This window comes from Coenobita brevimanus, chromosome 73, assembly GCF_032717465.1.
Source record: "Coenobita brevimanus isolate Jiangsu-jjx chromosome 73, ASM3271746v2, whole genome shotgun sequence".
NCBI lineage: Eukaryota > Metazoa > Arthropoda > Malacostraca > Decapoda > Coenobitidae > Coenobita > Coenobita brevimanus.
In genome coordinates, this window is record NC_137026.1 from 36,811,513 (window position 1) to 36,825,270 (window position 13,758).

A 13,758-nucleotide genomic window follows, 5' to 3' on the forward strand; every position below is an offset into this window, starting at 1 on the left:
ATCCAGCAGCCACTCTCAACCTCCTTTCCCGTGTAGGGGTCCGAGGGTAGGCTTCCGTAGCCAGTACAATCAAGGGTAGATGACCAGCATGCTTCCCCTTGGTGGCATTATTGGACTGAAACCCCCCGTCACCTCTTGTGGAGCAAACCTACGCACGGTAGGCACTCTGACAGGCACACCCTAACCACTACACCACCAGTCACCATTAATGATGAAAATCCAATATGGCCTTGAGTAAAAAATACTGGGTACATATCATCACAGCTTAAGATACCATATGGAAACATTTTTTGGTTATTTTGTACAGCTCATTAAAAGCATGGAAAACCAGCGTAAGAAAGACAATTTTTGAACATGACTAAAATATTTTCAATATAATTACGACTTTTTAAATAAACATTATTCTCATTGAAAGTAAGGAAGACCAGCATAGGAGGAATTTTTCAGTGTAACTATGACAATTTTTAACTAAATATTTGTCAAACATAAGGACGACCAGCATAACAATTATATTTTTTCAACATAACTGAAGAATTTGTAACTAATCCTCATCAATAGCAAAGAATACCTGCATCATGAAGACAATTTTTAAATATAACTAAGACAAATTTTAACTAAACATTTATTTTTAAACACAAGTAAGGTAATTTTTATCATAACTAAAAATTGTCAACATAAGAACCAACTACCTTTCATTCTTTACCTTAACAAAGGCAATACATATCATAAGGAATACACTAAGACCACTTTTAATACACCTAATACCATTTTTAACATAATTATAAACATTTTACACATAACTAGAACAATTTCTTTAACTAAACATCACTTCTTAATTACATAATGATAAAAAAAGTAACATTTAAGCCTTAATGGAAATCAATTATTGTCTGATATTCCTGCCTAAAGTTTTCCAATTCAGCATCATCACTATTAACACCATTACAACCATCATCATTATCATCAAAATAATTACCATAATCATTATCATCATCATCAACTTTCCTCTACTCCCTTTTTCCTTACAACAAATCATCATCACCATCATCATTACTATCATCATCATCATCATTATCACTATCACTGTCATCATGCCAAATACTGGAACATCATTCTAACTTTACTCTAAGCCCAGAATATCTGCCTAACAACTAGATAAAACTCTTTTGATAACAAGTGATTACACTGAGCTCTGTAGAATGAAGTGCTAGAATGACTATGGGCATGTTTGTAATGATATAATTACTGCCCTTGACTGCAGTGGCATCATTTTATCTTATTCTTGCTACCTGGTAATGGAGAGATATGACTTCATGTGGTGGCACAGACATAACTGGAAGGCTCCACTGCCTGGATATCCATACATCCTTGAACTTACTATTCCCCTTCTCCTGCAGTCCACCATCTTCTCTCTAAGAGACAGGGAAGGAGATGAGGGATGTTCATATGACCAGGAAGTTCCTATGTATCTATCTATTGCCAGATGCCTTAATCCCACATGTGGAGGTCACAAACAAACTGCCTCCACAACACCCTGTCCTCTGCCATTTGCCTGGCCTTCCCCCAACTCACACACCCCTCTCACATACATCTCTCCATTTCATACTTGGTTTCCCTCTCCACCTCACTCACATACACTCCTCTAATCAGTATCACAATCTCCATCCTCTCCACATGGCCAATTACATCACTGCCACCACATGAAGGCACCTTCTTCATCACAAGCAAGAATAAGCAAAGTAAGTCACTGTACTAAATGGTATATATAAACTGGCATAATAATGGAATAAGAATGAGCATGCTAATTGTCTGGAAATTCTCTTATTAAATCCTTTGACTAATATGATGTCTTATTTTAGTTTATACTTGCTATAGTCTGTGTGTTTTCACCTGGCAAAGATCCATTGCCCCATTCCAGCTTACCTGATGGACAAGTGTAGTCAGATTGGAGGATAAATTTCACTAGGAACCAAGGAGATTTATTCCTACTTTATACCTAGGGCTCATTGAATTTCACTTAACCATGACTTAGTATTTGTGAGTGGCTCAGTTCCATCAGATGAAAACAATCTGACTATACCTCCAGATGATTTAATTCAGCTTAGGAAAAATATTTAGTACTGGAGAGGTTAATGAAGGCTTAACTTAACCCCTCCAGTTCTAAAAAGTCACTTCTAAGCTGAATTTGTCTGGAGATAGCAAAAAAGATTTAAAGAAAATCTATGGTCACTGTAGTGAAGGAGTTAGCTGTAAATCTCTATGGGACTAAAATTTCCTACAAACATGCTTAATAAAGATCAAGATTGAGGAATATTATACCGCCCCTCAAAGGCAGCAATATTACCTTACTTTAATTCACTCCATTAACCTGTAATGTTGGCCTGCATTGTAGGTGACATAGGAGGCCTCTTAGCACCTCTTCTGTAGTGATTCATTTTGCATATATCACCTTAACACTGCCATTTGCATCAATGACACATATGAGGCTACTTAGGTGTTATATGCATGATAAATCACTTGGAATGCATATACAGTATCACCTTACCATTGTAATTTGCATCAATGACATATATGAGGATACTGAGGTGTTACATGCACGATAAATCACTGGGAAATAAACTGCCAAACAGCAATTGCTAAGGAATAAATTGCTGAGGTGTTTTGAACTCTCCAAAAGTCATTCATAATTTGACCCTTAGTCTCAAAATTTATTATCACAAGTTCAAACACTATATTTACAATCACCAATTTGGCTTTCATCTCTACCCTACCTCCACTCTAATCTATCCTTTGGACTCTACCCTACCCTACCCAACCCTTCCTTACCCTAATTTCTCTCTTCTCTACCCTACCCTAGCCTATTCCATCCCCACTCAACCCTACCTTAGTTTCTCTTGACCTTACCCTACCCAATCCCACTCTGCTACATCCTACCCTACACTAGCCAACCTGCTCCCTTCACCTTATTCAATCCAACCCTACCCAAACATCAAATGATTCTTTTTCAACTAAACTGTGACTGGTAGAGGACTTGGTTTGCCAGCTGAAGGTGGCATTGCAATGACTGGGGACCCATTGCTTTGAGCTTGGGATCCATTAGTCTGGGGTCGGTGGGAGTCCTCCTGGGGTTCGGAAAGCTGGAGTTGGCGGTAGCGTTTGATCAGGGGTATGGCACTGAGGATGAGGCCACATGAAACGATGAAAAGTCCCGATACAATGAATGGAACTACATAATCCCCTGTTGTGTCTGCAATGAAACCTGTATGGAAGAAACAAGAGTTAAAAGCTGTTAAGTAGGAGAATGAGGCGGTGGCTCAGTCGATAGAGAGGTGGCCTGCAATCCTACCGAACCCAGGTTCAAATCCCCACTGGGGCAGGGAACAATTTAAAGATTTGAATTGAATAAAAACAGACTTTACTGATCTACCAGAAGACCCACCGACATGTCATAAAAATACCCCCGCTAATACCAATACACCACTCCTGTATGAGACAGCTCTAGCATGTATTCAATATGGACGGTGGGTGTTAGTGCCGAAGTGATGACATTTAGAGGTGTATGGTATGTAGGAGGACTACTGGGTCTTGGGAGCAGGCTTTGAAGCCTATGCCCAGAGTCGGACACATAAAAGAAAGAAAGAAAAAAAAAAAAAAACATGTACGTTAATTATGGTTAGTGAGAAGAGAAGAGAGAAGAGGAAAGGAAAGAAGAGGAGAAGGGAGTTGGAGACAGAGGTAGTGTTTGATTTGGAGTATGGCACTGAGAATAAGGCAGTACAAAATTATGAAAAGTCACGATACAATGAATGGAACTAAACAATCTGTTGTGTCTGTGATGGAACCTGTATGGGGAGAATACAGGTAATATAGGTAATAATAATAATAATAATAATAATAATAATAATAATAACAACAACAAAGAAGTGTGTGGTAATCATAGAGGCATTTGTCTTCTTAGTGTAATGGGAAAAGTGTATGGCAGGATACTTATTGACAGAGTTAGGGAAAGAACAGAGGTATTAGTTGGAGCAGAGCAGGGAGGCTTTAGGAAGGAGATAGGCTGTGTAGATCAGATATTCATTCTTAGATCTTTAGTGAAAAAGTTTCTAGAGATGGGACAGAAGTTGTATGCCTATGGATGACTCTACACTGAGTGACAAGCCAAATGGTTTCCTGTACACCAGGAAACCATTTACTATGCTGGGAGGTAACCATATTACCAGACTATGGTGCCTGGTGGTTTAGTGGGTAATTAAGGCGCTTCAATCGGAGTAAGCCTGTGTAGGTTCATATCCAATGGATGGTTGGGGTTTATTGCTCATGTAATGCCACTCACAGATGAGTGAGGCTGGTCACTCTCATCTTAAACGTCAGGACCAACTTGCCTAGCCCTGGGCTCCTACGCTGATCATGAGGCAACAAAGGTTTAGATGATGATGATGATCATTAATTATCATTTACAATATTATGATTATAAATCATCATCATCATCATCATCCTGACTTTTCTTACTACCTAAAGATGGAGTGAGATAAAGTCCAGAAACACGGAAAGAAAAAGGTACAAATGTGGGAGAACTATCAATAGCACATCCAGTGAAATCCAATATTTTCATTTAAACTGATAATGGAAAAGGGAGAGAAGAGGAGGAGGGTGAGGGAAAGAGATCAAGCGAGGGATATGAAGTGAGGAGAAAGAAAAATCACAGAAATACAAAAACTCACATTACTCACCAACTAAAGGAGGTCCAATCAAATTTGCCACACCTTGGATAAGCAAAAGGAGTCCATAGGCCTTACTAAATGCTTCTAAAGTCACCAACTCCACTACGATCACAGACGTCAGTGCATAATTTGCTGATATAAATAGTCCAAAGGTGGCAGCAGAAGCAGCCAGTAGCCAGTAGTTTGACAGGAATGGCATTACGATGACCGCCAGTCCACAAATGACCATTGACACATTGTAGATTAGGATTGGTGATGACCATGACTGATCACCGACATACCCCATCACCACCTGTGCAACATCAAAATATTATTACATGTCTGAAGTGGTGCTGCTGTTGGGGAGGCCGGGGGGGTTGGGTTGCCACTCAGACCCTTACCTCCCTAATGGCTCCCCCATTTGAAATTTCAGATTCAGTTAACACACTTCCATTGTGGACTCATCTTAGTCCTCCACATAAGGAGACCTGGCTACAACACTGCAAGTGTGACTGTGTGACTGCTGGTACGATCAGATTCATATACTGTATATCATCTCATCTATGAAAAATCCTCCACTACATCAGAGATACAACTACCCATTTAAAAATGGGGTGGTCATGCCTAACAAGAGGATGGCCCAGGGATGGGGTGGTCATGCCTAACAAGAGGATGGCCCAGGGATAATTGCTCTAGTTACTCCATGCAACTCCAAAACTTACCATTCCAACACAGTTTAAAATCCCGATGACTGATATAAGATTGGCACTATCATCGGGGGAGACACCAACCCCCTGCGCGTAGTCAGTCAGGTACATGTAAACTGTGTCGTAGAACACATATAGTACAAAATTTGACATGGCAAAGACGAGATAGGATGCATCCAGGCAGTAACTTATGTCCACACATGATCGCATCATTTCACCCATATCATCGAGGTAGGTCCATACGTTCTGTTGGGAGAAAGATGATAATGTTATTACTTTATTATTGTAACTGTACTGTATCATCATCATCATGTCCAAGTAAAGCAACTTGTAACCTACTTCAACCCAACCCAACCTAACTCAACTCAAACCAGCCTAGCCTTAGGTAATGTAACACAATGTAATGTAACATATAACCTAATCTAACTCACTATGCCTTACCTAACCAAACCTCATCACCCCAACCTAACTCAGCTCAAACTAACCTAACTAAACTTAACTTAATTTCATCCAACCAACCCTCAACCAACCCAGTGTAGAACCCATAATAACTCAACTTAACCTAAGCTACCTCAATCTAAGTGCACCTCACCTGGTCCTGGTCCTTAGCGATAGTAATGATGGAGTTTCGGTAAATGTCTGGGCAAGATGAAGCACGGAGGCGATATCGGTGAATGTTTAGCATCGCTCCTCGGTACGTCATTGATTGTCTGCCAGCAAAACAAGATACTGTAAGTTATTTTTTTTACTATTGAACCAGGCACTGATGAAGAACCTACATGTGGTGGTGATGTACACCCACAGGGGAGTACAGTACTTGTATATAGGCTGTGATATCCACACAGTAGACAACCCTCCTCATATTTCCCTGCACCTTGCCATGGGGAAAGACTCTAGTCATACCCTGGCAAGGAGCTATCCACCACAAGAGGGTGTTGGTACTGTAGTGTACCTGTAGGACAGCTCCAAAGATGCAGTTGGTTACCTGTGGTCAATGGGTCTGCTGGGCCATACAGACCAAGGTTAAGCATCAACAGCAACAAAAACAACAACCATTCAACTTTGAGATGACTCTTTTCACTCCACTAATAAAAATCAGATCAAATTAAAGATTGCCAACATTGTCAAAGGAATGCAGAATGATCTACTCACAGTTACAGTATACTGTACCAAAATTTGTGCAAACTGTTAAATGATTAAAGATTTGCATGGTTTGAATTTTGACACTGCAAGGCTCTTTAAAAGGCCTAAATAAAAATAATAAATAAACAGAGATGTCTAAGGATGCTTGGCCAAGGAACAACTGCATCAAGTTTGCAGAGATCAACTGGCAAAAGAAATAAAGGAATGACACCAAACTAAAAAATGTTTGTAAGAAGAAGAATGAAAGAAAATGAGCACATACAGAAAGTCTCCACTAAGCGTCCACCTATGGGATCTCCTTCTTAAGGTTAGCATTATAAAGGTAATGCTTTCTATGGGGTGGAAGCTAAAGCAAATGTCAGAACCAAATGATTACTTCCCAATACTTGCTGAAAACTGCTGGAAGGAAAGAAATATGAGATGTACTGTATAATCAACATTTGTAAGAGGGGATATACTTGGCTTGGACTTTCACTGTTTACTTGTGGCTGAATGTTCCTACCTAAGAGTGAAGATGGTATGGCTAGTTACCGTGCATAGCCACACTTCACTTACATGGCAGTACCTTCCAGGGGCCATGGTAGTCATTCATCCGCTATCTACAGAAGAACTATAATAAACCATCGTCATCATCCCTCACCTGTTAACTCTCATATTCCTAAGAGGAGCAGCAGGAGGAGGGGGTGAGGCAGCTCCACCCATACACCCTGCGGAGATCCTTCGAAGGCCAGGTGGCTGTCTTCCTCCCAACCCCCCACTCCCACCCCCTCCTTTAATCCCCTTTACTCCCTCCCCTAGCATGGCCATACCCTCCTCCCCCTCTTCTTCCTCGTCTTCTTCTCCTTCCTCTTCATTGTCTGCTTCTTCCCCCTCATCCTCGCAGGAAGAGAAGCCAAGTCTGATGTCGATCTGGAAAATGTTGTCATCATAAGTATATAGAATCATCATCATTATTTTCATATAAAAATCATTAGCATCATCATCATCAAATGAAAAGTCATCATTATCATCATGATCAAAAACAATTAAAAAGTCATCACTATCATCAAACAAGGGAAAAATGGGCAAACTTTTTGTATTTTTGAAGGAGGGAACATCTCCAGGAGCAACTCTGTCCATCTGTCGCTTACTAATAACCTTCAGATGTAAGGTGTTTGACTCCCATGCACTCCGGCAGCTTTAGCGAAGCCACGCCAGACCACATCATGTCACATTGCATCATACACCTCACACCACATAAAATCCTCCTGCCACACTACATCAAATCACACCAAAAAATACCAACCTCCTACTGCACCACAACAAGAGCATAAAGTGAAGGGCTTGTAAGACATATATAATATTCATTACAATATGAGAGGTTTCTTCTACATTGAACCAAATCATTTAGTAACAGAAAGAACAAACTAATAATGTGACCTGAGTTTTGGGGTCAAGGTCACAACTAACCTTTTTGCATTGCTGTGATGAGGTGAAATTTGCCAGGGGGGAAGTGGGTGAAGTGCCATCGGTATCTGAGAGCTGTGGGGCAGAGGGCGGATGTGGTTGTGGGGCTGGAGCAGGGGTGGAGTGGGGTGGGATGGGGCGACCTTGACTATATCCCCCAGATGATCCAATACTGGTCATTGTTGTGGAGGCATAGTCAGCCATTTTGTGGTGGGTGGAGTCTGAGGGAGGTACATCGGAGGAAAGAGAGTGGGAGAGGAGGTGTGAGTCGGCAGGAGGTACATGGGAGGAGAGGGAATGGGACAGGAGGTGGGGGTACATCTGTGACACCACCTCATAGGCATTGGTTCGAGAGGTTAGGCAGGGCAGGACATCAGGAGGCAATGCATGTGAGCGACTTAGGAACGTAGGTAGGAGAACTAAGGACGCCGAGCCCCTCAGTGTCCCTGCCGGGGCATCATCAGGCGATAACAAAGCGGCAACGTCACCCGACTGTACCAAACGCCGCAGCTCATCCAGGGAGGGTAAAGTTACACTCACTCCCGCACCTCGAACACCCACGGTTTCTGATGAGTGGGATGTTGAGCACCTGCGGCTGCTTGCAGATGTGGCCGGGTGGCCATCCGAGTCCCTTGGGGTCCATTCCAAATCTCTCATGAGTGCCCCACACACCACCATGTTGAGGAATATCCCCGCCAGCATTATAAAGCACAGTCGCCATCCCCAGTTGTCCACTAAATGTTGGATCAGCGGTGCAAATAGGAACGTCCCGATCCCACTGCCAGCCACAGCAACACCGGTGGCCAGGGATCGCTTTTTCTCAAAGTAAAATGCAACTATGACAATGGCGGCAACATAACACACAGCCAGTCCTAGTCCAGTGACCACACCAACTGTCAATAGTAACAATGGGATGCTGTTGGCAAAGGCACTGACAAAAAAACCCAGGGAAGCCACCAGTGCCCCTAGAATTGTAACAGTTTGACAGCCATAACGATCAGTGAGGAGTGAAGCCAGTGGACCAGCCAGGAGAGGGATGGCCATGAAGAGACTCCCCACCCATGATGTCAAAGATTTGCCCTCTTGGAAGTAGTTGAGCAGCTCCACAAACAGCACGCCGAAAGACATGGTTACACCGTCGGCGATGCAATGAACCATGAATGAGGCAGCTACTATGACCCAACCCCAGCCACCATCGGGGGCACGACGCTCCAGCTCCAATGGTCGGGAGGAAGAAGAAGAACTGGAGGATGACCTAAGGCTAATGCTACTTGAACCTGACGCGTGACGCCTCTGACGCCACTTCTTCCCGCCCGGCAGGTTGGTGACTTCAGCTGGTGCAGAGTCAGGGAGCAGCTTGGCCCACAGGCGGGAAAGTTGGTCACCAGGTGTGGGGGTAGCCGGGCTGGGTTTGTGTAGGCTGACCTGGCCATCCTGTGCAACAATTGTATCCTGAAGTGGCTGCCTTTCCTCTTCATCATAGGGTGTGTCAAACTGTACGTGGGCACCACTGGCCGCCCTCCCTCCACCCCTTAGGCAGCCACTGGTGGGTGTTGCAGGGGAGTGATCACACAACTCACGCAAGCTAGGGGCCGGTGAAGCCCCCAGGCTTATACTAGGACCCGCACCCACCCCAGACTCACCCCCACACGATGCAATGGGACTCAGCCCACCACACACTGCAACTTTCTTTAGGCTTAGTCCATTTGTCCTTGAGTTGTTACCACCACCACTACTACTACTGCTACTACTGCTCCCTGGACTCGTTCCTGTATCACTCCTATTGCTTCCTTCACTCCCTCGTGCTGATTCCGAGGATGACAAGGAGGAATAATCCGAACTGCACGGCTTTTGCTGCTGCCCGCGTCTTTGAGCTAGAGTTAGTTTTGATAGTGATGGGACATTCACACTTACTGTATTTATTTCTCCTTCCCCTGAGACATCGGCCAAAATATTATCAGTCTGTGTGCTGGAGTCAACAAGATTGTGAACCTCATCTGTGCCACTCTCTTCCCCTTCCTCGTCCCCTTCTTCATCTACTGCCTCAGGGGGACTCACCATGCATCCTTGGCAGCTCAGAGCATCACTGGAGGAGGAACTTCGATACCCGCTTGTGTCGGCTTGGGCAGGGGCAACAGCTGAGGTTGGCGTGGTGGCTGAGGAAAGTGCAGGTGGAGAAGAGTGGGCAGTACAGGTGGCTATGTGGTCAGGGACTTGGGTGGGGGAGGAGCATGTGTGCGTGGGGGAGGAGTATACGTGGGTGGGGGAGCTGCATGTATGGGTGGGGGAGGAGCAAGTGTGAGTGGGAGAGGTGCACGTGTGGGTGGGGGATGCACAGATGTGAGTGTGAGTAGGGGTGGAGGTGGGGGAGGAGCAAATGTGAGTGGGGGAATCACAAGTGTGGGTGTGGGTGTGGGCAGGGGATGCACATGTATGGGTGTGGGCAGGGGATGCGCACGTGTGGTTGTGGGAAGGGGATGCACACGTGTGGGTGTGGGCAGGGGATGCACATGTGTGGGTGTGGGAAGGGGATGCACATGTGTGGGTGTGGGCAGGGGAGGCACAGGCGTGAGTGTGGATGGGGGAAGCACGTATGTGGGTAGGGGCAGGAACAGGAGAAGCGCACGTGTGGGTGTGGGCAGGGACAGGAGAAGCACAAATGTGGGTGTGGTTATGGGTGTAGGTGTGGGTGTTATGATAGGGAGGTTTTCCATCTTGCTCAGATACACCTGTCTCACCATCCTGGCCCTCCACGCCCACACCCACACCAGCACCTGCACCCTGCCCTACCGATCCTTCCAGCCTACTAACTTCTCCTGACCACATCTCGGCTGCGTCGCAAATCAGTCTCCAACACTTATTCGGTTACAAAACTTTCTTGTGATTGAGCACTTTTCAAACACTACCAGCTTTGATATTCGACCAGTTTTAACAGTGGTTCCAGCATGATACCCGGGCTTGAGCACTTACAGGAGCCACTTTTGAACACTTGATACTTTTTGAACACTTTGATACATGAACAGTTTTAACAGAACTTATCACAAACCAATTTTAACATTTTATGGTGATTATCGGTATCAGTGTTAGTACAGGTTCTTGCATGATGCCAATGGTTGGGCACTTACACGAACCACTTTTGAACACTTGGAAACTTTTTTGAACGCTGCAATACACGACCAGTTTTAACACCTTGTGGCTGAGCATTCATACAAACCAATTCTGAACACTCTTCCAAACACTTTCAAATTAAATCCAGTTTTAACAGAGGTACCAGCATTATGCCTGTTGTTGAGCACTTTCAACCTTTTTAACACATTTTAAAATAAGATTCAGTGTTATCAGATGTTCCAGCATTATGCCTACTGTTGAGCATTTACACAAACCAACCTGAACACTTTCAACAGGGGTTCCAGCATAATGCCTACAACTGAGCACTTATAAGCCAGCTTTAACACTTAATTTGCTAACACTAGCAACTTTTCTATACAACCTCTCAGTGTTAATAGTGGATCCAACATATTGGCATAATAAACACTTGAAGTCCTCATATAACACGAGTCTCTATTCAAATCTAACCACGTTTTGTGATTGTCACCCCCGGTCGTTTCGCCGCTTGGTATGGTGAGGTAGTAGTGGTGGTAGGTGTGGTGGTGGTTGTGGTAGTTGTAGTGGTTATGGTGGCTGTGGGTGCTGAGCCGACCCAAAACTGGTGCGGCCAGCTTGTCTCTCTCACTATATAGTACTGTGCCGGCCATCACAATCCGCCCTGGAATAGAAATACACCGAATGAATACATAAAAACACGTCACATGAAGAAAGGAAAAACCTGACATATGAACAGATTCCCATGGCAAGCAGAAACTAACTGAATAAAATGCAGACACATTCATCAACATCCTGCACCTCATTACCCATCCACAGGTGGGCTGAGGTGGGGTCCAGAAAGCAAAGAAAAATACGGTAATGGAAAAACTAATTAACAGCATGCCAAAGAAAATGTGTCACACACTCATTCACTCAACATTTAAGCCCCTGGTATCATGGCTCAAGACATAACAGGGGCTCCAATAACTCACTGAAATTAACAAAACCTTCTGGTGCTACTGGAATATGAGACTTGTCCCGGCCATCAGGGGGTTCATGGTGACAATATTGACAATGAGGCTCCTATGACTCACTGTCAGGATCCTATGCCTCACAGTCAGGCTCCTATGACTCACTCACGGCTGATTAATACCGGTGTTAGCTGGAATACAATAGCACTGCGTGTTCCTACCGTACCAGGGTCAGCACTGTCCTATCTTATGTACATTTAATACACCAGCATCTCAAGGGCTTTGACTTTCACGGCCGGAACTAATCTCATGGCCGGATCTCACGGCCTTGGCTAAAAGAGCGACACCAACTAAAGGTATCCCTCTGTACCACGTCCACAAAACAATATAAAGTCACTGGGCTGAACTGATCATGGGTAAGAAAATGTGTGTGTGTGTGTGTGTGTGTGTGTGTGTGACAGAGAGAGAGAGAGAGAGAGAGAGAGAGAGAGAGAGAGAGAGAGAGAGAGAGAGAGAGCATGCAATACCAGTGTTGCCAAACTTCCCAATCAATAGTGTTACATAAGACGGGAAGAGAATGACACAATACTGTTCACCTTACCACTTCTTCGCGACTAGCATCATATTCTAGAGTTCTTTCACCATAACATGGCCCACATTTTCGTCCTTTTGCAGCTGACTTCACGTATCTTGGTGACAGAAACGGACAATACAACGACTGTACCCTTTTCAGGGCACTTCTTCGTGACTAGCAAAATATTCGAGTGCTAATCTAGGAGAGACGGCAGTTATAGGTTACGTCGTCACCCTGAATGCTGGGTTGTAGCAACTGATTAGCACTAGAAAATGCTAGTCACAAAGAAGTGCTATGGTAAGGTGGTAGAACGGCATTTTATCTTTTCTTCTGCAACTGAGCTTTGTGATAAAACTGCTCTCTCTCTCTCTCTCTCTCTCTCTCTCTCTCTCTCGTCAGTTTGGGGGTATGAGAGAAAGGGAGAGAGAGAGAGAGAGAGAGAGAGCTATACAAAGGACCCGGCATCCTGTCGAGATAATTATTTTATTCTTATCAATTATGCAAGACATGTGAAACGTTTGGATGCTGAACAACAACAATAATAATATGCAATAATAAATAATAACAAAAATAACAATAATAATAATAATCTTCAACATAATAGCAACACTAAAACTGAGAGAGAGAGAGAGAGAGAGAGAGAGAGAGAGAGAGAGAGAGAGAGAGAGAGAGAGAGAGAGAGAGAGAGGAGGGGGTCTGTGTATTGATTGGTGGCGTAAAGTGGAGGTCTACTAGGTCACACACACATGTACACATGCATACACGTACACACACGTACATACGCATACATGCATACATGTTACGTACGTACGTACGTACACACACACACACACACACACACACACACACACACACACATACACACACATACACACGCCTGAACCCACGGACAGACATGCATACAGGCCACGTACTCATTTTATATACGCATACATGTTACATGCAAGTTGCATACATGTTACAAACACATACATGCATACACACACACACACACACACACACACACACACACACACACACACACACACACACACACAATCTGAATCCACAGATAAACAGACAGACAGATGTATGTGCACGTGTTCTACATCACAGGTGTTGCAGGGAAATTATGTAAACTATGGATATGA

At 44.0% G+C, this 13,758-nt stretch overlaps 1 protein-coding gene across 1 annotated transcript; it reads right to left on the reverse strand.

Annotated features, from left to right (window-relative positions):
• Nucleotides 1-2,989: 2,989 nt before the first annotated feature.
• On the reverse strand, nucleotides 2,990-10,825 carry LOC145407542 (uncharacterized). The gene is made up of 6 exons (XM_080278465.1): nucleotides 8,003-10,825; nucleotides 7,194-7,462; nucleotides 6,003-6,120; nucleotides 5,426-5,656; nucleotides 4,734-5,016; nucleotides 2,990-3,259 (listed from the first exon to the last, which is right to left on the reverse strand). Exons 1-6 carry the CDS (start codon nucleotides 10,823-10,825, stop codon nucleotides 3,009-3,011), a joined length of 3,975 nt encoding a protein of 1,324 aa, XP_080134591.1. The 3' UTR covers nucleotides 2,990-3,008.
• Between the last annotated feature and the right edge of the window lie 2,933 nt (nucleotides 10,826-13,758).